The 26,641-nt window shown below is 52.7% G+C and overlaps 2 protein-coding genes across 4 annotated transcripts in view; one reads left to right on the top strand and one right to left on the bottom strand.

Annotated features, from left to right (window-relative positions):
- The window catches only part of CAMK1G (calcium/calmodulin dependent protein kinase IG), a 30,319-nt gene extending 15,837 nt beyond the window's left edge, over positions 1-14,482 (top strand). The window contains exons 3-13 of the mRNA XM_077902233.1: positions 897-1,025; positions 3,850-3,924; positions 6,515-6,653; positions 7,300-7,423; positions 8,776-8,851; positions 9,886-9,998; positions 10,750-10,828; positions 12,496-12,583; positions 12,805-13,229; positions 13,732-13,854; positions 14,194-14,482. Of these exons, the coding sequence (XP_077758359.1) occupies positions 897-1,025; positions 3,850-3,924; positions 6,515-6,653; positions 7,300-7,423; positions 8,776-8,851; positions 9,886-9,998; positions 10,750-10,828; positions 12,496-12,583; positions 12,805-13,229; positions 13,732-13,822 (1,339 nt within the window). The 3' untranslated portion in view covers positions 13,823-13,854; positions 14,194-14,482. The remainder of the gene's footprint in view (positions 1-896; positions 1,026-3,849; positions 3,925-6,514; positions 6,654-7,299; positions 7,424-8,775; positions 8,852-9,885; positions 9,999-10,749; positions 10,829-12,495; positions 12,584-12,804; positions 13,230-13,731; positions 13,855-14,193) is intronic.
- Positions 14,483-15,738: 1,256 nt separating this feature from the next.
- The window catches only part of LAMB3 (laminin subunit beta 3), a 50,632-nt gene continuing 39,729 nt past the window's right edge, over positions 15,739-26,641 (bottom strand). For all 3 annotated transcript variants that reach the window (XM_077902227.1, XM_077902228.1, XM_077902226.1), the window contains 9 exons: positions 26,041-26,201; positions 25,717-25,937; positions 25,293-25,490; positions 24,609-24,753; positions 20,881-21,088; positions 20,325-20,466; positions 19,749-19,925; positions 18,824-18,977; positions 15,739-16,241 (listed from right to left, as the gene is read on the bottom strand). In XM_077902227.1, the coding sequence (XP_077758353.1) occupies positions 16,105-16,241; positions 18,824-18,977; positions 19,749-19,925; positions 20,325-20,466; positions 20,881-21,088; positions 24,609-24,753; positions 25,293-25,490; positions 25,717-25,937; positions 26,041-26,201 (1,543 nt within the window). In that variant the 3' untranslated portion in view covers positions 15,739-16,104. The remainder of the gene's footprint in view (positions 16,242-18,823; positions 18,978-19,748; positions 19,926-20,324; positions 20,467-20,880; positions 21,089-24,608; positions 24,754-25,292; positions 25,491-25,716; positions 25,938-26,040; positions 26,202-26,641) is intronic.

Genomic DNA, 26,641 nt, shown 5'->3' with positions numbered 1-26,641 from the left:
AATGGTATTCAAATAATAATAGTAATAACAATAACAGTGTCTGACGCTTAGTTTAACAGATGTCAGGGATGCTTTTAAGCACATTACATATGTTAATTCATTTAATCTTCTAAACAACGCTATGAATCAGCTACTATTGACACTCCCACTTTTCAGATAAAGAATCTGGGTATATAGAAGTTAAGTGACTTGTCACCCAAAAAAGCTGAAGTTCTCACATGGGCACTTGGGCCTCAGCATCTGCTCCTAGCTAACTATGGCTCTACTAGCCTGGTCTCCAGAAGACCCCCACTCAAAGCAAAAAGGCTATAATTTGGAATTTCCATTGTGTTCTATCCTCTCCATCTCCAGAAAATCTGCCCAGGGCTGCTGGGTCCTGTGTTTCATTCTCACAGATTCTACTGAATGAGAGGGTGTTCAGCCCCCTTAGCCTATGATAATTGGTTCAGAGTAACTATCACCACCTAAAACGGAGACTGGAGTTTTTTCCCATCACTGCTTGAGCCCTGTCCACACTGCTACCTCCAAGTGCTGTTCCAGTGTGCCACACTTCATCATGCTGGAAGAAACAAAGTAAATTGCCTCCGCAGTAGCCCCACTTTAATGGGTTGGCCAAATGGAGAAAACTCTTCGTAAGCAAAGCAGAGTCCCTGGGAGTCCTTAACAAATTCTAGAATCTGGAAATAGCACCCGGCTAGTCTCGGAGTTTGTAGTAGAGTCTTTTCTTTCTTGAAAGAAAGGACAGAAGGCTTGTCAGATAGGCTATACCCTGGATGCAGTAACAGTGGAAACTAATTACCAGCCACACCTTCCTTCATCTACCCTTTGGTTTTGCCTCCAACAATGTTCCCTAGCCAGCCAGTACTAATTTTTATCTCTTGGTATCTTATACGTAGAGGCGCTTTTTCAGAAGTTTTCCTGGTGAAGCAAAGGGTGACTGGGAAGCTCTTTGCCCTGAAGTGCATCAAGAAGTCCCCTGCCTTCCGGGACAGCAGTCTGGAGAATGAGATTGCTGTGTTGAAAAAGTGAGTGGGGTCTTAGGGTTGGTCAGGGACAACTGTGGGACCACAACATTTCCCTCATGAATCACCCTCCAGAAGGACTGAAGCTGGATTTCTACACCCAAAGGCATCACTCCCTTTGATTGAGTTGATGAGTCCATTTGATCCATCAGTTAAGTTTAGCCAGACAGGTGTCTTGACTGCTGGGGAGTGGGGAGGGGTGGTGAGAAAGGGCAGCAAATTGACTAGCAAAGCAACTGGTAGGAGACCTGGATTGCGCACGTAGACTAGAGAGTAGTTTGCTCAAAGGCACAAAAATAATTTGAGGGCCAATACCCGGAAGAATCAGTAATTACATAAGCAGAATAAGATTTGGAAATTAGAAAGAAAAAAAAAAAGATTCGGAAATTACCTGAATTGTACCAAAGTAAATGTAGGTTCAGCATCTAACTATCATGATAGAGGCCCCACTAACAAACCATCAAGTGGCTACAACAGGACCATATAATATATGGTCCTGTATATAACACTATAACGTATAACACTGTGCCAAAAGTGTACTAGGTGTCAGGAACACAAGCATAAGGCTGACAAAATTCCTCACCCTCAGGAACTCACATTTTCTGGGCAGAGACAGATAACAAACTCTGATCCCACCGAACATGAGCCAATGGCAGCAGAAGGTGAAGTCTGGAGAAGACAGATTCATTTTGCCTACATGTGTGTTTTTATGAGTATAGGGTATTAGGTACATTTTCAAAGAAGAAGGACCTGATTGATGAGCAGAATTTGATGGAGACGGGAGAGGCAATGCAGAAAGGGAATTCAGGCTGAGAGTAACACAAACTTTTAACATAGAATTGTGAAAGTGCAAAGGATGTTAGGGAAAAGTCATTGTTGGGAGCCCCTGAACTTAGAGCGAGGACCATCAAGGGACAGGAGATGGAATCAAATGAGGCCTGATTATGAAGGGTGTTGGATACCATGATAAAGAATGCTGACTTCATTCTGTGGGCAAAGAAAAGTCATCAAAGGATTTTAAGGAAGGGATCACCTGATCAGATTTCTACTTTAGAGCCATCCCTCTTAAGGATGGTAGAAGATGGATTTGATGCCAGCCTAGAGAATGGGAGACCAATTCTAAGACTTTCTCAGTAATCTCAGCAAGGGCTGAGGATACAAGCAAAAGTAATAGCAGGATCATGTGGCAGCAGAAAGACTGGATTCAAGAGAAAGAAGTGACTAGATTTGGAGTTGGCTGGTGACAGCACAAAAGAGAAAAGTATTAAAAGTGATGCTAAGATTGAGCAGTTCAGTGGAAGGTAATATCACTGTTTGGGATAGAGAACCAAAAGGATGTGCAGGCTTGGAGGAAATAGAAAGAAATTTGCTGGAACGTATTCAATCTGTGTCCTCCAATCTCTACATGGAGGATGCAGGAGAGATCCATGGGCTCCAGAGAGATCAGAGCCGAGATAGCAGACTCATTGAGAACAAGGACTATGGTGGTCCTTCTTGCCATTGCATTGTAGCATCAGTCCCTAACAGCATAGATGCTCAGTCAATATTTGTTCAATAAATGAACCATTGACAAATTAATGTTAGCATTGTCAGCTTGTAAGTGTGGTTGAATCCATCAGGGAACCACTGTAACGGGTCTATATTTTTAGAAATTAAACTTAAATATGCTCACTACTGTTTATTGTATGTTTATTATTCCCCAGGCACTATATTAAACATTTTACGTGCAATTATCTCTTTTAATCCTGATATAACCCTATGACAGAGGTGTACTTTATAAACCAAGAAGTTGGATTTAGAAGATTTGAGAAAGCCAGCCAAATTCACCCAATTCATAAGTTTCTCAGCCAGATCTGAACTCAAGCCCAACTGACTTAGAGTCCAAATCCTTAACCCCCGTGCTGCACGGCCATGAGTTTAACGTCCTAGAAATGTTCCTCCTGGACAGGCTTGCATAGAACTGCTGCCTAGGAAGCCAAGCCCCCCAGTTAATTCTTCTGCTTGTCTTGGCCCCTGAGTAATCCCAGGCAGAGGGAATTTAGAGCAAATTTTCCTGAACACAGTGCTATTGACATTTTAGACCAAATAATTCTTTATTGGGTTGGGGGCTATTCTGTGTGCATTGTAGAATATTTAACAGCATTCCTGCCTCCACCAACTAGATGGCAGTAGCTCCTGCCCCCTCCCCAGTCACAATATCTCCAGATACTGCCAAAATGTATCCCGAAGGACAAAAGAACCCCTGACTGAGAATTGCTAATCCAAGATATCCCACAGAACTGACCCCAGAAATCAGCATCTTTCCTGTACCTCACAATATCTGGAATAATAATTTTGCAATGCTCCTTCCATGGTTACCCATGAGGAGGCTTAGCTAACCTGATTGTCTTCTGTTGCACTCCACTTTCTTCAAGAATGTTTCTGAAGGAGATCTGGATACCCATTTTATAAAAAAATCTAGTTTTGGATGTTCCCTTAGCCTTCTTCAGCTCTTTTAAACCAAAGAGATTTCTGGAGTAGCAAAAAATGTTGGTTCCTTGAGGGCAGAATGATCAATTATCCATTCAAAAATATGGATTGAACACTACTCTGGCATCTTTTCTCTAGGATTTCATTGTAACTGCTTATTTATTAGGAAGGCTTCACAAGGATCCACTCTTCCTACACATTGTCATCAAAAGTCTCTAACAGAAGTAAAAGTCCGGTGGGCTGGGTGTCCATTCTTTGTCTGGATCACCTACACCATATACCATTCACCAAGAACCTTACATTCTTTGTCTGGATCACCTACACCATATACCATTCACCATGAACCTTACTTTTCCAGGATCAAGCATGAAAACATCGTGACCCTAGAGGACATCTATGAGAGCACCACTCACTACTACCTGGTCATGCAGCTGTAAGTGAAAGGTGACCCACTTCCTCCACAGGTCTCAGGGGGCCTTCGAGGCCTAGAGGACACTGCTCGGTGGTGAGGGGAGTGTGGTGATCCAAAGGATAAGATCAAAAATTAGCAGAGCACCTGGGTGGCTCAGTGGTTGAGCATCTGCCTTTGTCTCAGGGTGTGATCCCAGGGTCCTGGGATCGAGTTCCGCTCCTGCAGGAAGCCTGCTTCTCCCTCTGCCTATGTCTCTGCCTCTCTATGTTTCTCATGAATAAATAAATAAAATATTTTTAAAAAAAGATCAAGAATTAGCTAAAGAGGTTCTCAAATGCCAAGAGTTCTCAGACTAGGTATGCTACTGGTCACAAACATGTTCTGTGTGGACTGAGGGGTAAATCCAGGACTGATTATTGAGATGATCTGTACCAGTACAGCCTTACCAGTTGTTAAAATATTTTCTACAAGTCAGCAAATAGCTGGAACTCCAACCTATCCATCTTCCCCTGTTGCCCCAGCCGCTCTCCTCATACTTTCTGGACCTTCCCACAACCCCACGGTTGAAGGGCATGTCCAGAACCCTTCTCCGGCACCATGGCTTGAGTCCACTTTGACTCGTCTTTCTATGTCCACCCAACTGAATATTAAATGTCCTAATGCTGGAGCACCTGGGTTGGCTAAGCAGGTGGCTTTTGATTTCATCTCAGGTCATGATCTCGGGGTCCCGGAATCAGGATCCCTCATAGGGCTCCATATTCAAGAAGGAGTTTGTTTGAGGATTCTCTCCCCCCTCCCCCTGCTTGCTCATGCACATGTGTCCTCTCTCTCTTTCTCTCTAATACATAAGTCTTAAAAAAATAAATGTCTCAATGCCACTCCAGGGTAAAATTACTGTGGGATTAGAAACCACAGGTACATAGATCTCAATTCGATATAAAAAAGAAGACTTTCTCAAAAGACATCCATCCAAAAAGTTAAAAACAGGCGGTGATCATGTATGCCCATCTGTAGGACACAAATGGCACCTCACTAGAAAAGTCTCCGCATCATTGTCATATATAAATAGGAGTTCTGGCTGAGAGTGAATGCTGTAGGAGTGGGTTGGTGCTCCTGAGGGCTCAGCCTTGGACTCCGAGAAACTTCTATTTATAAAGGACACACACGCACACACGTCACTCGGAGATCTCAGTAGCCAGAAGCAATAGTTTTGACTGACAGGCTGATTCCTCAGATACTTTAATGAGCTAACTTGGGCCTAAGCAGCCTATTAGCTCCGAGGCTCACCTGAGGCCCAGTGACTAGAGGAGCAGGTGGTCAAGGAAGTGAGGTTGGGCTGGGGGTGGTGGTGGGGGAAATAGAACAGCACTAACAAATGAGCAGGAACCATGTGGCACCTTAATGAGGCCAATTCAAGGGGATTAGCACACATTTAGACGGCTAAGGGGAGACAGGGAAGTAGGCAGATGTAGATGTCACTGAAGAGTCGCAAAGCCTATGAGAGTGTGAGCTCTAGGACTCAGGCCATTCCAAGTCAGGAATTCCTAGCTGTGCATAAAAACTACCTTTCTCATGGGTGTCTAGCTCCTATAGTAGAATCCAGAGCTTCAGGACAGCAACAAAAGCAGTAGAGTGGTGTGCATTTTGATTAAAGAAATTCTCCTTCCTCATTACTGCATGGTCCTATCCTGTGTGCATGTCGGTATCCAGTGCCCCGGAACAGTGAGAAGGGGGCCAGGACTGTGAGAGAATTGGCTCATGGGAGAAGTAGGCTGGACTGTTTCGTCCAGAGAGGGCCTCAACTGAGCATTTCACTGTCTTCACATACTGGAAAACATTCATGTGAAAGAAGGGTTTTCTTGCTCTGCATGGCCCCAGTGGGTGGAAGTGGCATCTGCTGGCTGAAACTGCAGGGAGTGGGTTCCAGCATAATATAGAGAAATATTGAGAAGGTGCTGAAAGACAAAGCAATCTTCTTAGGAGGTAGTGAGTGGTCTCCCTCTGAGGTGTTCCAGGATGGACTACAAAACTTCTTGGCAAAAATAGTATAGATGGCATTCAAGAGATGGGGGACAGACTGGATCCTAAAGCCCCTGAATCCTGAGATACCATACCATTGGAGTCTTCAAACACCACTACAACTCCACCCATGATTCTGGCTTTAGGTAGCCCAGTTGTCCACAATGAGGAAAGAAAACCTGACCCAAGCACACACAATTCATCTCATTCATACACCTTCTCTTTCCTGCCTTGGCCTGATTTCAGTCTCACGTCTCCTTTTCATTGTGGCTCCCTGGTCCCAGGCCAGGAAAGTAGGCAGCTCCCACTAAGTGATTATTGGCTTCTTGCTTGACTCTAGCCAGGAGCATTTTGTATTTATTTTAAGGAAAGGCCCAGGGAGAGGGTAATGGCCCAAAGAAATGACGCCCTCGTGATACCATTCCAACACCCAAAGGAGATATTCTCAGAGTAAAGTAGACCTCCCTGCCCAGGCCATGAGCACCTGCCTGTTCCACCACAGTTGTGTCTTCATGGCTACAGAGCAAACAGACTTATCTCCCTTTGACCTGAAATAAGACCTGGATTCCTGCGCTTGCCCCTATGCCCACAGTGTTTCTGGCGGGGAACTCTTTGACCGGATCCTGGAGCGGGGTGTCTACACAGAGAAGGATGCCAGCCTGGTGATCCAGCAGGTCTTGTCAGCAGTGAAATACCTCCACGAGAATGGCATCGTCCACAGAGACTTAAAGGTGCCAAAGTGGGAGTCCTCAGTGGGAAACAGAGAATGACCCTTTAGGAAGCTGCCTGGGTCGTGGGCAGCCTAAGCCCCATAAAATGAGAGGGTTGGACTAATAGACTCCTAAGGCCCCTTCTGCCCTTAGATTACTTAAACAAATCTTAAATGATTGAGCAATCACTGCTGATTTTCATCTCAGCCTTTTCCTGAACTTTTTACTAGGCCTCACCCTATTAGGATACCAAGATAATCCACATGTTTCTTAAACCTAGCCACGGTCCAAATCAAATGTAATAAATACTTACTGGGATCAGCATTGCATCAGGCATGTACTAGACTTTGGAGAGATCAGAGACAATTAACTTTAGTTTGGTTCCCTCAGTCTTAGAGTAGCTGGGGATGAGGAGAGGGTGGGAGTAGCACATTAGTGGCTATAAAGCTGAGCACATGAGGGTCATAAGCAAAATACAGAGTGTTCGGATATGGGGTTGGGGGCTGCAGTAGGAAGAAGGAGGGAAGAATTGGGGAAGATGAGCCTGACATTGAAGTCAGGAGCCCAGAGCTCAGCTTCCTAAGAAATTATATATCAGGGGAGGGAAAGAAATACATATTTCAGATGATTATATCCTATATTGCCTCACATTGCTCTTCTCCCACAGCCTGAAAACCTGCTGTACCTAACCCCTGAAGAGAATTCTAAGATCATGATCACAGATTTTGGTCTGTCCAAGATGGAACAGAGTGGAGTCATGTCCACTGCGTGTGGGACCCCCGGCTACGTGGGTGAGTCTGGGAGTAGGAGGAAGGTTGACCAGTTGGCTGTGTTCAACTTCATGGATATTTAACAGAGAGGGCTGGTTCTAGGGACACAGGGCTCAATTTCAGGGGCAATCCAAATAATCCATAATGATCCATAATGAATTCAAGCTTCAGTATGAAGCTTAGGGTAGATCCATGTATCTCTGAAACTACCCCTCCTGCTCCCAAACCCTACATCTTTAGAAACAGCCTACCCCTGAGCTCTTCCCACAGCGCCTGCCTATATTTGGCTCTCATTTTTGCACACAGATTCCTGCCTTTGTCTTTCTGGCTAGACAAGGGGCAAAGACAAGATCATAAAACCAGAGATTGTTGGATTGCCAAGGAGTTGACCACTAGCCCCCCCTTTTCCTCTCTCCCACTTCCAGAGGAGACCTCAATGCCCCAGTTCTTGGTATCCCAGAGGCATAGTGTTGAGTTTAGAACTGAGGAACCCAGGCATGCCTCCCCAAATATATTCCCAAAGAAACACCCTAGGAAACTGGCAAAGGTGGGGCCTCCTGCTTAAACAGGAAGCTTTTAAGGCCCCCCAAAAAAGTAAAAGCAGGCAAGTAACCAGGTGGAAGCATTCCTGAGATCCACAGAGAGGAAGTCAAAACTCAGAGCATCCGCCCCTGCCCTTTCCTTTTAGCAATTTATCACCTGCTTGAGGATGGCATGTAGGAAGGAGACCTCTAACTTCATAGAGGAAATCTGCTCTCACCCTCAAAGAGAGCTCAGTCCGTATGTATTGAGTCCCACTGAATACAAAGCCCTGGTATCTGGGATAAATATAGAAGGTAGCTCTCTACTGCTCCCAGACAGAGGACGACATGGCTCATTTTCTCAAGGAGCTCTCAATCTGATAGGCCAGACTAAACCTCACCCTCAGAAGGTAACTGAGATGGATGGGACAGTTGTGACCTGCCCTCTAAGAATTCCTCATTTAATGTAAAAGACTATCTCTTCCCTCAGGGAGAACCCCATCTAGTAGGACAGAGACTGCCCGTATATTGCAGATATCCCCATCTGAACAGAGACACCCAGCTCCAGCCCTGGGATGCCCTATCTTCATGGGGAGACATAGACTTGCCTTCAGACAGTATTCAGCCTGATGTAAGAGTCCTAGGCCCTGTCATGGGGATCTTCCAGGCTGATGGAGGAAGGTTCAGTCTGATGGGAGACCCTACCCTAGGAAAGGTTTCATTCTTACAGAAACACTACCATCCTGGGGGCTTTCCTAGTCTGCTTCTCTAAGCCTCTTCCTGACCTTTGACCCTTGCCCCTCAGCCCTCTCTTCTTGTCCCAGCCCTGACTCTGCCTTTGGTTTGCTGCAGCTCCGGAAGTGCTGGCCCAGAAACCCTACAGCAAGGCTGTGGATTGCTGGTCCATTGGCGTCATCACTTACATACTGTGAGTAGAAGCTGGCATTGGCTCAGTTCCTGGGAAATCTCAGAACCTGCTCATCCTTTTTCTCCCCCCCCATCTTAGCTCCTCAAGCAACATCCACCATCAAAGCATGTGCATGTGCATGTGCGCGCGCACACACACACACACACACACACACACTTACCCATGCACACAGCTCCAGAGGTTTCTGTCCTGGTCTCCACCAGACAATTAAAACAAAGCTCAGTGTGAACCCACTGTTCAGCCATATGGTTCTCTTCTTCTTGCACTCCCACCTTCATTTACTCTTTGTTAATGTGTTGAGTCCTGCTCTGTGGAATGAGCAATGAAGAAAGGAGAGGCCAGGCCAAGCCAAGTTGGAAGCCAAGTGGGCAGCCAAGTGGGCACAATGTTCACATCTCAGATGTTTCTCCTGGCAAGTCCGCCCAAAGCAAAATGATGGCCTGAATGAACCTGGTCATATTCTTGGGCTCTCCTTTCCAAACCTACTCATCACCCCTTCCCCTCCATCCCTCCTCATCTACAGCAGCTTCTGCTTTTAGGAAAATAACCTATTTATCCCTTCGTATGGACTCAGTTCTTTATTTACTAAGCTTATGTTAAATAATTACTGTCATTCATTCGTGTGCTCAACAAATATTCATTGACAGTCTATTCTGTGCTAATCACTGGTTTAGGTACTAAAAAACAAAGAACAAAATAGCCTAAAAAAATCCGTCACGAAATGTACATTCAAGCAGACATTCTCTCATCTGTCCTAAGATATTTTATACATCATCTAACTGCAGGGAGGCATAGGAGAGGCACTGAGAGCTTGCAGGAATAATGCATAAAAGGGCCTTCCACAGCTGCCTGTTCCAACCTTTGGCTCCTGCATAAACACTCAATGGGGCCTGCATCATTCCAGAATCAGGCAGATCCATGTCCTGCCCCTACTGCTGGTTGGGGATCCTAGTTCCTGCCTGTGTATGCAGTGGAGGTTGGCCCAAGGAGACTGGGGTCGTTGAGTAGCATGCTTCCTTCTTATTTCACTGCAGGTTGTGTGGGTATCCCCCCTTCTATGAAGAAACTGAGTCTAAGCTTTTCGAGAAGATCAAGGAGGGCTACTATGAATTTGAGTCTCCATTCTGGGATGACATTTCTGAGTCAGGTAAGGCTAGCAGGTGTGAAGGACAAGATAACAGGCTCAAGGCAAAGGCTGCCAAGAGAAAAGAGTGTAACAATGGATGACAGTCCTGGCTCTTGAAAGTCCCCGGGGAATCTTAGAGAACAGGCTGCCAAGGAAAGTGGAGAAATCTTCATCTGGCTCAAAGGCCAAAAAAATTATTCGCATCTAAGCTTCATGCTTTTGTTTTCCTGGAGACAGAACCACAGCCTCTCTGGTAAAGTAGTTTAGAGGGGGGCCCGGAGGGCAGAGGCAGGCACTAGGGAGTGTTCCAGGCAGGAGTGGCAAAACCAAGGCCAAGTTTTGCCTTCATTATATATCAAGACTGAGAGCATGCAATGCCTGTGTGTGTGAGAAAAGGCAGTCATTACATGTCGTTGGGTCCATCAAGTGGAAAGCAGAGGTGGGCCGAGGCAGCACTCACATGTGCCCACGTGTGGGTGCCTGCCTCTGAATGGTGCAAATGCATATGCTTGTGGCATGCAGGCACGTTGGGGCCTCGTGATAAGAGCTGTATATGCAGCGCTGTGTGGGTGAGGCTACGTAGAGCCTCTCCTTGGTGGTTTATGGTGGGTTGTTGTTAGGTGGCTTGGATTTTTTTTTTTCTAAGACTCTTAAAATTGCCTCTTTGGAAAATTAGCTAAAGATGCATTCATTGCCACCCACCAGCCCAGAAGTGAATTTCCATCAGTCATGAAATCTGGTCCTCAGTTGTATCTCTGATTGCTCCCCTCAGCCAAGGATTTTATTTGCCACTTGCTGGAGAAGGACCCGAATGAACGGTACACCTGTGAGAAGGCACTGAGGCACCCCTGGTGAGTGAGGATGGGGTGGGCTATGGACCCTGGCTCTGTGATTCCCAAATGCCACGATGACTCATTCGCATGGTGTTTCCCAAGAGTTTGCTTGCCCTGAGCTCTTTACTCTTGCGGCATCCAAGGAGCATAGACGTGTTGATCAGGTCCAGATGCAAACAGCATTTAATGACACAGGTTCTGACCCAAGACTGGCAGCTGTCCTATCAGTACTAGGGTATAATACTCACTACTAGCTACTCAAGAAGCATCCAGAAATAGGCAGCTCCGCCCTGTCCTTGAGAGCATCATTTCACTGTGGGGTCAAAACCTGTTCTGAGTGAGGTGATTTGTGAAGAATCACAAAGCAACCAAACAGTGAAATGAATAAATGACGTTGTACAACACTGTTTTTCCATGCTAAGACCCCCGTGCTCAAGATTCACAATAGTGCCTCACGTCCTATCACGGCAAGCCTTGATTCGTCTACCTTTGCAAGTTTTCCCTAATTTTTTACCTCTGACTTTATTTCCCCCAAATTCCCAACACACCTTCTCTGTTCCAGAAAGGCCTAAAAGCTGTATTTCTCTATTTTCTTTAAAGATTTTATTTATTTATTCATGACAGAGGCAGAGACCTAGGCAGGGGGAGCACCAGGCTCCCCGTGGGGAGCCCAATGCAGGGACTCGATCCCAGGACTCTGGGATCACGACCTGACCTGAAGGCAGATGCTCCACTGCTGAGCCACCCAGGCATTCCTGTATTTTTCTTTGTCCCTTCCCCTACCCCATATCCCAAGCTCTTTCCAACTTCCACCTTGGGTCACATCATTTTTACCACCTAGAACATTCTACCTCTTGCCTTATACGTAGCATCCCTCAGGATCCAGACTAGTTTCTGCCCTTCCCTGAAACCCTGACTTCTCCAGGCCACGTTACGCCTCCTTACCATTCTTTATCCATGACACAGATTACCATGAGTTACTCTAGCTCCCAGCATGGAACAGGGCACCGCAGCTATGCTGGAAAGGGATCAGAGATCAGGGTCCCATCTGTCACTTCTCTGTGTCCCTGGTGCCTAGAAAGTTCTGTGTGTACGGCAAGTATCTGAGGAACACTTAGAGATGGATGTCCAAGAAAGGGGCCACCTGTATCAGGTGGCCTCATTGAGGAAGGCTTCTGGGAGCAGGTGGGTCCTGAGTAAATTTTCAAACTATAGGGTAGTGACAACCCAAGCACCCTCTGACACAGGGGCCAGAAAACTTTTTCTGTTAGAAGCCAGAAAATAAGTATTTTAGGCTTAGCTGGCCCTCCCACCTACCTGGCACCTAGTCAATCTGCCCTTATAGCATGGGGGCAGCCGTAGCTCATGCTTGAGCGAATGGGCTCATCTGTGTCCCAGTGAGACGCCTGTTTACAAAAACAGGCAGTGGGTAGATGTGGCCGACAGGTCATAGTCAGCCCACCCCACTATAAAGCAAGGTTTTGGTTTTGCCAAAGCATGGGCCGTGCAATGACCTGCCCAGGGGCACGGAGGAGCCCTGGCTGCAGCCCATCCCTGCTGTGCGCCACCCTTCTTCCGAGGCACTCCACTCGGCTCACCCTGGACCTGCATGCATGGCCCCCGCCCGACCCCTGGCTGGGTTCCCCCAGCTCCCCACTAGCCAGGTGTCCCTTCTACACCCACAGGATTGATGGAAACACGGCCCTCCACCGGGACATCTACCCCTCAGTCAGTCTCCAGATCCAGAAGAACTTTGCCAAGAGCAAGTGGAGGGTAAGCTGCCCTTTCCGGGAGGTAGGCCGGGTGTTCTGAGCCCCTGGAGGCTGAGCCGGGGCCGGGCTGGGGTAGGGCCTGTTCCTGGGGCTTCCCTGCACCCTCTCTGGGAGGAGAAGTGGGCACATGAGTTTCAAGAGGCCACAGGGCCAAGGGAAGGCTTGAGCCCCGGTGCCCTCCGAGAACAGAGGTGGCCAGAGGCTGGTCTGGTGTCTCCTTAGCAAGCCTTCAATGCAGCAGCCGTGGTTCACCACATGAGGAAGCTGCACATGAACCTGCACAGCCCAGGCATCCGCCCGGAGGTGGAGAACAGGCCACCCGGCCCCCCAGCCTCAGAAGCCTCGAGACCCGGCTCGTCCGAGATCACCATCACCGAGGCCCCGGCCCCAGACGAGAGTGTGGCTCCGCCCACCCTGACGCGGCTGCCCTGCCAGCACGGTCCCCGGCCCACGGCGCCCGGCGCCAGGTCCCTCAACTGCCTGGTCAATGGCTCGCTCCGCATCAGCAGCAGCCTGGTGCCCATGCAGCAGGGGCCCCTGGCCGCCGGGCCCTGCGGCTGCTGCTCCAGCTGCCTGAGCATTGGGAGCAAAGGGAAGTCCTCCTACTGCTCCGAGCCCACGCTCTTCAGAAAAGCCAACAAAAAACAGTACGTACCTTCGGCCAAAGGCAGAGGCCTAGCCCTGCTCAGGCAACGGGGCTGAAAGAAACTGGCCCAACAGGGACAGCCTTGTGTGGCGGCGAGAGCCCTGGATCAGGGGCGGGGCGGGGGCGGGGGAGATGCCTCCAGTCCCATCCCTACCACTCGTTGGGTGGCTGTTGGCAGATCCGTCAATGTCTCTGTTTCTGGTTTGCTCCCCTGTAAAATCGCGTTCACCTGCTCAGCCCATCTCACAAAGGTGCTTACAAGGTCAGGGAAGCAACGGGAGCTGCAGGGGCTTGCAGAAAGCGGAGTATGCGCAGTGGTGGGCGCTAGGTTTCGAGTCTCCGGAACCACGGTGTTTTGAGGGCCTTCGTGGTCATCTTTGTCCTTTCTGTGAGGGCCTGTACTCGATGGAGGGAGGGCCGAGTGGAGGCCACGCCGGGGGAGCCACGCAGCCTGTCCCCCCTCGTCCAATGCTCCACAGCCCGCTGCCTCGTTTACTTTCCAGGAACTACAAATCCGAGGTCATGGTGCCCGTGAAAGCCGGCGGCAGTTCCCACTGCCGGGCAGGGCAGACCGGAGTCTGTCTCATTATGTGATCCCTGGAGCCCACGCAGGTGTGGATTTTCAGGTGAGGCAACTCAGAGCTGGGGGGGTCTGGGGGGGTGCAGGGCCAGTGTGAGGGCTCAGGGAGGGCTCCCGTCCCAGGGGGGCGAGCCCGGCCGCAGAGTCGCAGGGACCTGATGCTGTGAGTGGCACCAGGAGCTGCGGGCCCACGCGCCCACCCAGACCCCCCCTCAGCACACGCTCCTGCCTCCAAGCTGCCAGCCAGTGGCTGGCGTGGGCTCCGGAACGTGGTCGCCTGCCCACCGGCGTGAAGGACAGGTGGCTTCGTGGGGCCAGGCCCGGGGTCCAGGGTGGGCTCCAGCTGGCCCAGAGCCCTGCTGATCACCTCCCCATCCTGCCCCAGGCCCAAGGCAGCGCTGCAGCCTTCAGGATGCAAGAGACAGCAAATTGGTGACGCGGTACTGTCCGGAGGTGTCACCCTGGCCAGATGCCTCACCCAGTCCCCATGAAGTCAAACTTGGAAGTTGACTGTTTTCATTTCAGCTGCTAAGTCGCCTCTCGCTTCTCTTCTTCTCTGTCCCGCCCTGAAAACCAGGGGCATTATTCTTGTCCCTCCCTGGTTTTCTTGTGCCCCGGCCCCTCCGGCTTCATGCTCGGTGTTGTGCTCAATAAAATGGACATATTTTTCTCTATGAGGCTTTGTTTGGTTCTTCTTCTTTTTTTTTTTTAAGATTTTATTTTTATTTATTCATGAGAGACAGAGAGAGAGAGAGAGGCAGAGACACAGGCAGAGGGAGAAGCAGGCTCGATCCCAGGAGCCCACTGAGCCACCCAGGTGCCCCTCATTTGGTTCTTAGAGTCACACGTGGCTCTGGGGGTTTCCGAGCCTGTGTGGAGTGGAAGGTGTACTGAGGGCTTGGGTTCAGGGTAGAAGCTGGCAGGGTAGGGGCTGACACAGACTGAGAGCGTAGCGGGTGCCAGGTACTTAGTGACGTGAGTTACATCTGTTTTTTGTTTTTGTTTTTTTTTAAGATTTTATTTATGTATTCATGAGAGAGAGTGAGGCAGAGACACAGGCAGAGGGAGAAGCAGGCTCTATGCAGGGAGCCTGACGGGGGACTCGATCCTGGGTCTCCAGGATCACACCCTGGGCCAAAGGCAGCGCTAAACCGCCGAGCCACCCGGGCTGCCCAAGTTACATCTGTTGACTCATTTACTCCTCACAACAACCCCCGGGGTAGGCTCTGTTGGACCTCCGGCACCCATTCCCCTAATGACTGCATTAGATGATCACGAATTTAAAGTCCGGCCCTGCCCTGCCCCATCTGTGACCCTGGGGGGACCAAGACAGCCTTCTGTGCCTTGGTTTCCTCAGTCGTCAAATGGGAACAGCAGCACCACCGACAGGAGATAGCCCAGACGGAGCATGTAGCACCAGGCTCAGTAAACAACTAGCATGGTAAATAGTGATCAGGAAAATGTAGATAGGATGCCCGGCCCACGGCAGGGCCCGTGGTTAGCACTGGCACATTCACGCCGTCTCCACAGATGCCACACGCACAAATGCACAACCATTAGCAACCTCTCTTAGAGATCCCAAGAGACACAGATTCCGCCTCTGGAGCCGTGTGGATGTGGACACAATACTTCCCTTCTCTGGATTTCTATTTCCTCGTCGGTGAATGGGAACCCGGATCGCCACTCAAAGACCAAAATCGCTTGTCTGGTCTCTCAAGGATGGGATCCGTTGGATCCTGGGGCAAAGGGGTCGAGTTGCACCAAGTTTGGGTGACGAGCCAGCAAAGTGGGGCAGCCTATGCCTCATGTGCCACGAAGCCTTGGGCTTGAGCAGGGGAGCCCCCGGGAACCCCACGTGGGAGACAGGAATAAGCCACAAATGTTTACTTAATGCGGAGACAGACCGTTGTCTCCCTTTCAACATCCAGACTCCTTTCCAAAGATTTTTATTGGGCTTTTTGTTTGCACATCATTTTTTTGGTTAAGTTTGCGTGTTCATCCAGGATTCGGCCTCGAGGGAGATGAAGGGCAAGGACACAGCCCAGCCAGGCGCACCTCCCCTCGGGAGCTCCTCATCGCCACGACACGGCCCGCCTCCACCTCTGTCCCTCACATGTAGTTTCCCATCAGCGCGGACTCAGCTGCAGCCCAGAATAATCTTAACAGCTGCACACCAGGGGGGTCCGGGCTGTGCTTTAGGCTGTATAAAAGTCTCCTGGAGCTGTATTCCAACCCCGTCTGTCCTCCAAAAGTAAAGAGCGTAGATGAGCAGGGCCAGGGGCTGGAGGCCGGCCCATCACTTACAGGTGGCATAGTAGAGCACTCGCTCATTGATGTAGTCTCGGATCTGCTCCACGTGCTTCTCCAGCCCCGTCAGGTCAGCCGAGCGAAGCTGGATGGCCTGGCTCCCCCGAAGCAGCTCTGACTCCATGTCTGAGGGCAGATGGAACAGCAAGGGGAGGAGGAGGAGCTGGTGAGATACCCAAAGACGCCCACCCCTTCCTTCTCTTCCCACCCACCTGGAGGCAGCACCTGCAGGAGGAATCACCTGTGTGGAGCCTGGACACTGGGGCACGCCTCTCCGGCCTCATGGCTCTCCCCCACCCCCCGCATTCCTAGCGAAACCAGAGCCAGGAAGCCCCTACCCTCCTCCTCTGCTCTAGTTGGGACTCTCTCAGTTGTCTCCGACTGATGAGGGAGGCCACTGTCATCAAAATTAACAACCTATAGGACTCAGCTGCCGTCCCACCAATGACCCTCAAGTGGGCACCATGGCCAAAGAGCCGGCTGGGAGACCAGAATTCCTCCGCACTTTCCCTCCCCCAAATGCCACTCCAGATAAATCTAGTCCACTCGCTCTGGTCCGTTCTGCATAACACCACGAGACCTGTCGCCCTACACAAGAGGCCTTTCTACCACGCTCACGAGAGCCAGCACCCAGCCTCAGCCTCAACTCTCCTAGGAATAGGGAGGGGGTCACTGCCTCACAAGGCTCCAACCTGAGGCAGCTCTAGCTGTTAAAAGTCTCCTCACGAAGCCAGAATCTGAACATTTCTGCTTCCACCCAAGTTGACTCAGGGTCATCTCCTAGGGTTATGGGAATATATGTGCTCTGCCTCCCACAAGGAAGTCCTTTAAGTGTCTGAGGCCACATCTTCTCAGAAGAAATCTCCCTAGTTCCTCCATCCCTTCTTCATCTGACATGATTATTGAGCCTTCTCTACCTCCCAACCCTGGTCGCCCTCCCTCTGCTATGTGGAGGCTTCTCCATCAATCTAGTAGCCACCACTGAACACCATCCGCCAGGTGAGATCCCACCAGCAAAGTGTAACAGAGATGTTATTGGGCTGACATCCAGCCAGTGGGCTCCCACACGGACCTACAGATTGATCACATATTGAAATTTTAGCAGCTGCTATTGTGTTCCCTGACCCTCACCCCCAGAGCCACCCACCCACCCACCCTATGCATGATCTTCCCCCAAATCCTGCAATGAAAGGTAAATTCCTGCAGACAGGTAAATAAATACCTGTTCCATTGTTCAACTTGAGCCTCTTCTGGTTGGTAAATGTGTCACATATCCGTGACTAAAGATTTTTAATATCCCTGAACCATTACTCCCTTTACGTTGGATTCTTTGTATTTACTCGCTCTTTCGACAGCAGCAAGATGCTGCTGACGTACACGGAGCTCACGATCACTCAAAACCCTTGGGTTTTTTTCAGGTGACTAAGAGTTCACATTTGCTGATCACTTACCAGTTACAAAATGTTTTATCATTTTACCAGTTATAAAGTGTTTTCGGGTACGTGAGCCCCTGAGAAGCCAGCCCTCACCTGAACTGTACTTGCAAGTTTAGGCCCAAAAAGGCCAGAGTGGAAGATAATACTTCTCCTTCGTTCTCCCCTGTTAGTTTCAGCCCATCCTTGTAGACTTCTGAGATGGCCCTAGAATTCTGGTTCTGCGGCCTAGAGTATGAACGACCTGTTGCCACCCACAGGTTTGATAAATTCTTCGTCTTCATGTAAAACACTGATGGCCAAGGGCAGGGTGGGCACTGACCCAGGCCCCTGGGCTCCCCCATCCAGGTCAGCAGCTCACCCCTCAGGGATGGCTGGCCACAGCCTCCGATCTACCCACTGTCAGCTCACCAGCCCAGCCTTCTCCATGGTGTCTACCTGCCTCGCCAAACAGATTTTTGCCTGTTCTCTCTGAAATTCAGAGACATTCTGTTTGGGACATTCCCTGGGCACACCAGGGCACTGACCCATCATCACATCTTAGAGACTGAGCCCAGTCCCTGGAAATCCCTGTTCTCCCATCTGAAGAACCTCAGAGCCCTTTTGAAAAAACTACTTTGTGCTGCTGCCATATTAAAAAAAAAAAAAAAAAAAAACCTTTGGATGGTTCCCTACTGCCTCCAGCACTGAGTCTACCCCTCTCGTGCTGGCATGGAGGCCAGCTCCATGGACCCAGCCACACCGAGCCCAGGCCACTTCTCTCCCACCCGTTCTGATCCTCATCACTGCTGCTGTCCTGGTCAGTGCTCCTGCCTCCACCTTCAGAACGTGTCTTGTTGCCTCCTACCCACCCCATCTCAGTGTTCCTGCTTTCCCTCACAGCCTCCCCCAGGCCTACACATCCTTCCAGGCGTATGTCAAATCGTGTCTTTCTGAACATTTCCTTCACTGAACATGTCTGAGGGAAATGTTTGTCCACAGAGAACTCACTATGCGGGCTCCTGTCACAGATCCCCTTGTGCTATTGAACAATTTCATTTCTCTTGCAGGTGACCAGAAAAATGGCCCCATCTGGATTGCAAGCTCTTATGCACATGTCACATTCCCTACAGCCCTGTGAGGAAGTGCCTCATACTTCCTAGGTGCTTGGGAAAGCCTTACCTGTCTCATCCCCTTAGCATTCGTAGCTCTGACAAGGGTGGGCCTCAGAAGCCCTGGGTTAGGACCGGCCTCCTGGGATGCCCAGGAATCCAAGGCCCAGGACCATCCCCTCACCTTTCATCCTGTCCATCATCTCCATGGTCTCCCCAAACAGCTCCTCTGCCTCCGTCTTGACGCTCAGGATCCGGCTGCCCTGATCCCCCAGCATGGGACTCCGACCCAACTGATCCTTCAACTCAGCATATTTTTGCTTCATCCTCTCAAATCCCTGAAAAAGGTCAGACAATCTCAGCACCACCATCCTCATCATCCAAAGTCCTAAAGACCTTTGGCTAAAGCACTCGATATCCTCCCAATCCCTACACAGGGATGAGGAGCCCGCTGATACTCCTCGGTGTGTTACTTCGGCCTGTGAAAACCTCTAGGCCCCAAACTGTACCTTACACTTCTTCAGTATTTCCCTCCCTCCATCTGTGACTCCTTTCCTTTCTCACCTAACTTCCCACACAGGGCCACACGCTTAGTTGACACTTAGCAGTGGACTTGGCAGCCGGGCCACTATCCTGGGACCATGGTACATGGGAGACCCAGAGGATGGCTCTCGGACCACCTCTCTGACATAATTCTGACAATGATGGGACCCAGGTGAGGCTAAATCAAGACTGCCTGTCTGGGGTGTGTAGCCACGACTGGGGACAAGCTCTGGATTAGATGTCAAGGAACTTGCTCTGTAGGGGAGCTTTGGGCCTGAGCAAAATTATCCCTCCATCAGGAAAACCTGTTTTCCATCAGGTACACAGGGAGGGACTGGACTAGATCATCTGCAACACCCCGGAACTAGTTCCCCAGAGGCGGCCCGAGGTAGAGTCCAGATGCCAGTCAGGGTCAAGGTGAGTCCTGAAGCCTTTTCCAGTGATTCTAGAATAACATGCTCCAATTGCTTTTGGGCCCAGGGTCTTATAGAGTGTACCGAGTGCCCTCCTGCTCAGGACCCTCACCCTGGCTGGTGTCGCCCAGCACAACCTCCGCCCGCTCTCACCTCCTGGGCGCTCAGCGCCTGCTGCTCAGCGCCCTCTGAGAGCTGCTGGGCCCTCACTGCCTGCTCCCGCTGCTGCCTGGCCCTGCGGCGGAGCTCGGCCAGCCGCGCTCGGAAGTCACCCAGCTGCTCCGTCATGCTGGCCACCAGTCTTTCCGCCGGCCCCAGGACCTGCTGAACCTTTGTGGGGAAAGACACCTGGGTTGTGGTGGGTCTCACAGGCAGGGGCCTCGTCCTTCCCCTGTCCAGTGCATCAGGCCACCTCCAAACGGGACACCAGTACTCACCACTATCCCCCTGCTGATCCCCCATCTATCTGTCCCCTGGCATCCAGGCCCCCTCCCTCTCCTGCTCAGCTGATCCCCTACCCCCTCCCCTACCCCGGCTGCAGCCCAGAGCCCACCCCTGGCCTTCTGCACCCAGCCACGGGACCAGAAAACCAAGGGCTCAAAGCCAGGTCCAGAGCTCACAGGCCTCCCTCTTTAGGTCCCCTTCCAGGTCACCTACTGGCATTTTCTATATCTTGGGCCTGAATCTGTTCATTCCCAAATATGGCCAAAGGAAGCCACACCACCTCACCTCAGCAACCCTTTCCTGGATGAGCCGAAGGGAGCGGCTGGTGCCTTGCATGGTGTCCTGCGCTTCCTGCAGCGCCACCGTGCCCTGGCGCAAGTTCCCCACCACGTCCTCCACCTGGCCCTCCGCTGCGTGGGCTCGGCTCCTGCGGCCCGGGGAGTGGAGGGCAGATAAGAGAAGGGGTGGACGGTGAGCGGATCGATGTGCAGCTTCACGCACTCACCAGTTCAAGAGAATACCCTGCCCAGCCAGGACTAAAAAGGGGGTAGCTTTTCTCTCCCGGGCCCCCGCCAAGCAGATGTGATGAGTGTATTATACCTGAGATGCCCTTTGGGCACAGCCTGTCATACGGAAGACGGGGTCACGCCGAGCAAAGTTTACCCTGGCCGCTGTTTCTCGTCTCAGCAGCCCCCAGCACAATAAGCACCTCCCGCCTCCCAGCCCTCTGCACCCCCCTGACACGTACTGATTCTCTTCCCTCTTCCAGCACCCAAAGGACCCGGGGAGCAAAACACCAGCCCAGCCCTGGGAGGGAGACGCTCAGGTCCCCGGGTCATACCTGGCCTGCTCGGCCGCCGCCTGGAGGCTACGGGCCCGAGCAACGTCCTGCTTGGTCTGCGACAGCACCAGGTCCACGTTGGGAAGCCTGGCGGCAATGGCCTGGATCTCGTTCATCTTCCGCAGGACGGTGGCAGAGTCCGTGGGCAGCCACAGGGCCAGCACGGCCTCGCTGACCTCCTGGATGGTGGCCGCATCAGTGTCAGGGTCTGGAAGACAGCGGCCGCCCGTCAGACCCGGGGAGCCTAGCCACCTCCCCGAAGAGCAGGGCTCTCTCCGGGCCCGCACCCGCGCAGGGACACTCGGGGGCCCATTCTCGGAACTTCCGGGCACGCGGTGGGTGGGGGATGACTGTGGGCACAGCTGTGGCGACGAAGTGGCTGCCGCTACAGGAAACTGCAGGCTGGTGAGAAGGAGGTGGTGCCAGACAGCTGGGACTGAACAATGCCTGGAGCGCAAACAGAATCAGCCCTAAACTGCGGAGAGCGGCGGGAACCAGGCCCGCTTCCCTGGCACGTAGACCCCTTCCGCGTGCACCTCCCCGCGTGCACTCCCCGTGTGCACCCCCTCCCCGTGTGCACCCCCCCGCGTGCACCTCCCCAGGCCAGAGCGCTCGTTGCTGCAAAGACCGATCAGGTCTTTGCTCAAATTCACCTTCTCAGAGAGGCCGGCGCTGGCCATGCGATCCAGAATCACAACCCTCCCTCTGTGCCAACACCCCGGGGTCTCCTTCTCTGCTTTATCTTTCTCCCTGAATGTGAACAGGGGCGTTTATCACCCCCCCCCAAGTGCTGAGCCCTCGACTCATGGATCCTTGCTTTCCTTTACCCCCTACCCCCCAGAAGCCCCGTGACAGCAGGGACTGGGTGTCGTCCGTAGCCCCGGCCCCTGCCCCAGCGCCTGGCCCACCGAGGCGCCCGGTGTCTGCAGAGTGAATGAAGGATTCAAGGGCCTCCAGACCCAGACCTCTCCCCTATCATTCCAGCAAACGGGGGCAAAGCAAATGGCTTCTCTAAGCTCACTTTCCAAATCTGTGAAATGGAAATAAGGACCCGCAACCTGAAGGGATGAGATGAAACAATCCATCAGCAAGGATTTCACCACCCGGCTCTGGGCCAGGGAGTAAAGGTCAGAGGTACAGAGGTGGGGTCTCCTCCCTCCCACCTTTACAGATTCCAGGGATTGATGGGGTAGGGGTGGGGGTGGGGAGGGGGCGGGGAGGGGGCGCCTGCCCACCCAGATGCTTTGTCCTGGGGCTTGAGGCCAGCAGGTGGGGAACCGAGACTGCAAATCAAATCAGACTCAGTCCCTGTCCTCACGGAGCTCAAAACCTAGTGGGACAGAGGGGCATCTGGGTGGCTCATTTGGTTGAGCATCTGCCTTCGGCTCAGGTCGTGATCCCAGAGTCCTGGGATCGAGTCCTATGTCAGGCTCTCTGCTCTGAGGGGAGCCTGCTTCTGCTTCTGCTTCTGCCTCTCTCTGCATTTCATGAATAAATAAATGAATTCTTAAAAATACAACCCAGTGGGACAGACAGGCACATAACCAAGGAAGGCCCGCCTGAGGGACTCGGGTGAGCACAGGGAACTCAGATGGCCACTGGAGGAGCGCCCTAACCCAGTCTGATGGGGCGGGGAGGGGGGTGTTGGGCTATGGGGGGCTCCTGAAGAGTGGGCCAACTAGAGGATTCTCAGAGGAGGCAGAGGACTTAGCCAGAGCAGAAGAGGTGGGGCACAGCGGCACAATTCAGAGAGGAAAAACATTAGGAAAAACTGCATGTGTGTCTGTGCGTGTCTGTGTGTCCATCTAATAGTACAACCATCTAGAGTGTGGATGAAGAATGAGAAGAATCCTACCCACATTTCCCTCCAAGCTGGACGCCCTTGGGCAGGTTACTTAACCTCCCTGTGCCTGGAGCCCTCCTCTGCAAAGTGGTGGGCAATCAGGATTAAATCATCTAATACCTGTGAAGCACTCACGACAGCGCCGGGCACTCAGTGAGAACTCGATAAGCCTGAGCTGTGATTTCTGTTAATTCCATTTGAAGACCTCGGAAAAGGCCACGCATCCTCCGTCCTCCACAGCCCTTCCACGCATCCCCCCACGCGGAGCCTGCCCACAACAGCAGCAAGCACCTGCGCCCCCTGCACAGCACTCTGGACACCAAACCCCACTGCCATGGAGACTGCAACAACAACCGGGGCCCTTTGCAAGGGTCCTGCCTCTCTCAGGCCCTGCTCCTTCTCCCTGCCCCTGGTCCTGCCGAAAGACTTGACCTGAGACACGCATATAATCAACAGGACAAAAGGGTCCCCATGGCCCAGCGACTCCCCACCTGTTCACGTGAGCCCAGGCTGTACCCCAGAGCCTTGCCTCCCACCTCCTGGTCAAGGCTGATGCCATTCAGCCTCACTAGGCTCTGCTTGGGGGGAAGACTTCCTCATCTGTGAGTCCAAACCCCAAACGTGGGCCTGCCCCTTTGTCCATGTCTCTTGAGCACCATGTCCTTGCCTCCACTTACCCCCATTCTGGGGTTCCCTGGGAGGCCAACTCCAGCCTGGCCTCAGGCAAGCCATGGCTGCCAGCAGATCCTCCCTGCCACTCTCCAACCTGCCCTCCACACTCAGGAGGGGGTTTGGGCCCGTTTGGAGCAAAGGCACAACAGTAGCCAGAAGAGCCCTGTCGTAACACCAAGCCCTCAGCTCCTATTAACTGGGCTCCCAGCCAAGTAAATTCCCGGGCAGGGACCAGAAATCTAATAATATCAACTCATATTCCTGAGGCAACGTTAATTTTTTAAAACATGCTTTACATCAGTTACTAGGTTCCCCAGAAGAAACGTGAAATACTACCATCCTGGTTTGCAGAAGCAAAAGATGAGGAAAAGAGAGAAAAGCAATCCGCTCAGAAGTCACAGGTTTCCTGGGTCCTCCTATCCAGGGGTCTCTCTACTCCAGGGCAGCAAGAGAGGGGATCTGGTTCATTTATCCCTTCAACAAAGACTGGGTGCTTTTCTGTGGTCCTGTCTTATGTTGGGTGCCAGTGACACGGTGAACAGACAGACAGACATTCCCTGCCCTCCCGGACCCTAGAGTCTGGTTACGAGACTAATGAGACACGTGTAGACAAATGAACTTGGCAACCACAGGCTTGGAGCAGTGTGATGAAGGTCAGATGATGAAGGTCAGATGTTGGGGGGCGCAGGGGAGTGAGGCGGACCAGATAGGGGGGTCGGGAGAGGCCCCTCTGGGGAGACGGTATTGAAACTGAGACCACGAGGGGGGGATAGAATTGGCAACCTTGGAAAGAGCATTCCAGGCAGAGAAAGAGCACATCCAGGTCTCTGAGGCAGGTAAGAGCCAACCTGGTCAAAGACGGGCGGGGAGCAAAGCAGGGAAAGACACGGGGCCACACCCAGGAGGGGAGCAGAGGCCGCGATAAACCGGAGAATGAGGGAAGGCCAGCACCCGTGGGCTGTGATCCCACTTGCACATTTTTCAAAGATATCTGAGGATGTTCTGGTGAGAGTGAGCCATGGAGGAGCAGGGGGGGAGGAGGGAGCGTAGCTGAAGGGCTGTGCTTGCCATCCAGTTGAGCTGTGGGCACCTGGCCCCGGTGGCCTGAGCTGAATGGAGGAGGCAGCCAGCTGATGCTCTGCACTGGGGACAGGCATCGGAGGGGCTGGCACCAGGCAGGAGTCCAAATATCGGGGGTGGGGGGCAGGCTCACCTGACAGGAAGTCCCGGACCTGCTGGATGAGGAACCGCATGCGCCTGACATCCTCCTCCATCTGCGAGCGGCTGGTGCTCACCTGGGTCTCCAGGCGCTGGGCGTCTGACTGGACCTTCAAGGCGGCTTTCTCAGTGGCCCTGATCTGCCAACGCACACGCTAGGTCAGCAGGGCTCGAGGCCCCAGGAGAGCCCTGCAGCAGCCCGCAGGGATTCTGTGGGCGCCCGCTACCCCAGATCGACCAGGGAAACACTGGTAGCTAACCTGGTTTGGCTCTGCAAGAAATGACCTGGGAGTCGGGGAAAAGCCCAAAACGTCGGCCCCAAACTCTACCTCTCTCTTGATGCGGGGCCGCAGACAAGTTACCTAACATCTCCTTTTGGCTTTTGTCTCCTGACTGTAAAATAAAAACTAACTCTGGGGCAGCCCTGGTGGCTCAGCGGTTTAGTGCCGCCTTCGACCCAGGGTGTGATCCTAGAGACCCTGGATCGAGTCCCACGTCGGGCTCCCGGCATGGGGCCTGCTTCTCCCTCCTCCTGTGTCTCTGCCTCTGCCTTGCTCTCTCTCTCTCTATGTCTATCATGAATAAATAAATAAATAAATCTTAAAAAAAAACAAAACAAAACTGACTCTGTCCCCTCAGCCTTTCCCTACGTGTGCCCACCCACCTCGGCGGCACCTACCATCTCCCTGGTCTGCTGGAGCTGGGCGTTGAAACGCTGCAGCTGCTCGGCCACCTGCCCGGCCATCCGGAAGGCCCCATCGGCCCTGGGGAGGGCACCTCTGCAGTGAGAGCCACAGGCCGTGCCGTTGTCTCGGGGACACAGCTCTCCAGGGCACGCTCCTGGGGTACAGGCTGTCTGCCGGGAGCCCCCACAGAGCTGGGGAGAGAAGGAGGCGTCAAAGAGGGCACCCAAGGCTCCCCCACAACCTCTCCCATCCCACACCCAGGAAACAAACAGCCAGACATCTCCACGGCAACCGGGCACCAGAAGCTTGTCTCCTTGGCAACCCCGGAGCACACCCACACCGCGAGGGGCCAAAGATCAGGAAGGGGCAGCTGGGGTGTGACCAGCGGGGGCAGCCGGGCTCCAGGCCATGAGTCACCTTGTTGATAGTTGGCGTCAGATCAGGCAAGGAAGCCATCTCCAGCCTCAGGGCCACGAGCTGGGGACCCCCGACTCCAGCTCCTCCTCCCAGCTGACCCTCCAGCCTCTCTGCCTCTCTCCGGCTGTCCCTGAGCTGGAAGAGCCGGCGGGAGCCGTCGGACACCTGCTGAGCAGCCCGGGAGGACCGCTGGTAGGCCGCCGTCAGCACCTGGAAGGCCCCTGTGGGAGGACAAGGGGGAGCCGAGTCGCGCGGGGCCCCGGTGGCCTGGAGACGCAGGGGGAGCGGAGCGGGGCCCGGGTGGCGCGGTGGCGCCCTCCTCACCTGAAGGATTGGCACCGCTTAGCCTTTCAAAGTGCTCCTTCTTGCTCTGATACGTCATGAGGAGGTGCTGGAAGCTCCTGTCCAGATTCTTCAGGTCTCCCTGGAGGGACAAGGTCTCCTCCTCGACGGGCAGGTCAGGCTGCAGGCCCTGGAGAGTCCGCCTGAAACCCAAGGGGAGCTTTTGGTAAAATACGGGAGGGGGCTGCCTCCCCGGAACCTGCCAGCCCGGCGGGGAACCCCTGAGCCAGGAAACGCAGAGGTCTTCAGCAAGGCAACGAGGGACGCCACCGGCTCTGGGGCATTCTGCGCGACGAAGGCCGAGACGGGCGCCACAACCTGCCTCCATCCCTCGGCAGGCAGATCACCGAAACCTCTCCTTCCTCGACTTGTGTGACTCGACACTCCTGGGCCAGCGCCACCTCCCCAGAGCTGGCTTCCACGGGGAGCATCACCCGGGGCCCCTTTCTCCCTGGCTGGCTGCAGGCTGGCTTCAGCCACCCCCTACACCAGCTGTACCCCCGCCTGCCAGGCTCCCAAGTCTCTCCTCTGCAGCCCACCACCCCCCCGGGAGCACCCAGAGCTGGGTCATCTCCACCCAAAG

Source organism: Canis aureus, chromosome 6 (assembly GCF_053574225.1).
Source record: "Canis aureus isolate CA01 chromosome 6, VMU_Caureus_v.1.0, whole genome shotgun sequence".
Lineage (NCBI taxonomy): Eukaryota > Metazoa > Chordata > Mammalia > Carnivora > Canidae > Canis > Canis aureus.
This window is presented reverse-complemented; position numbering and strand designations above follow the sequence as displayed.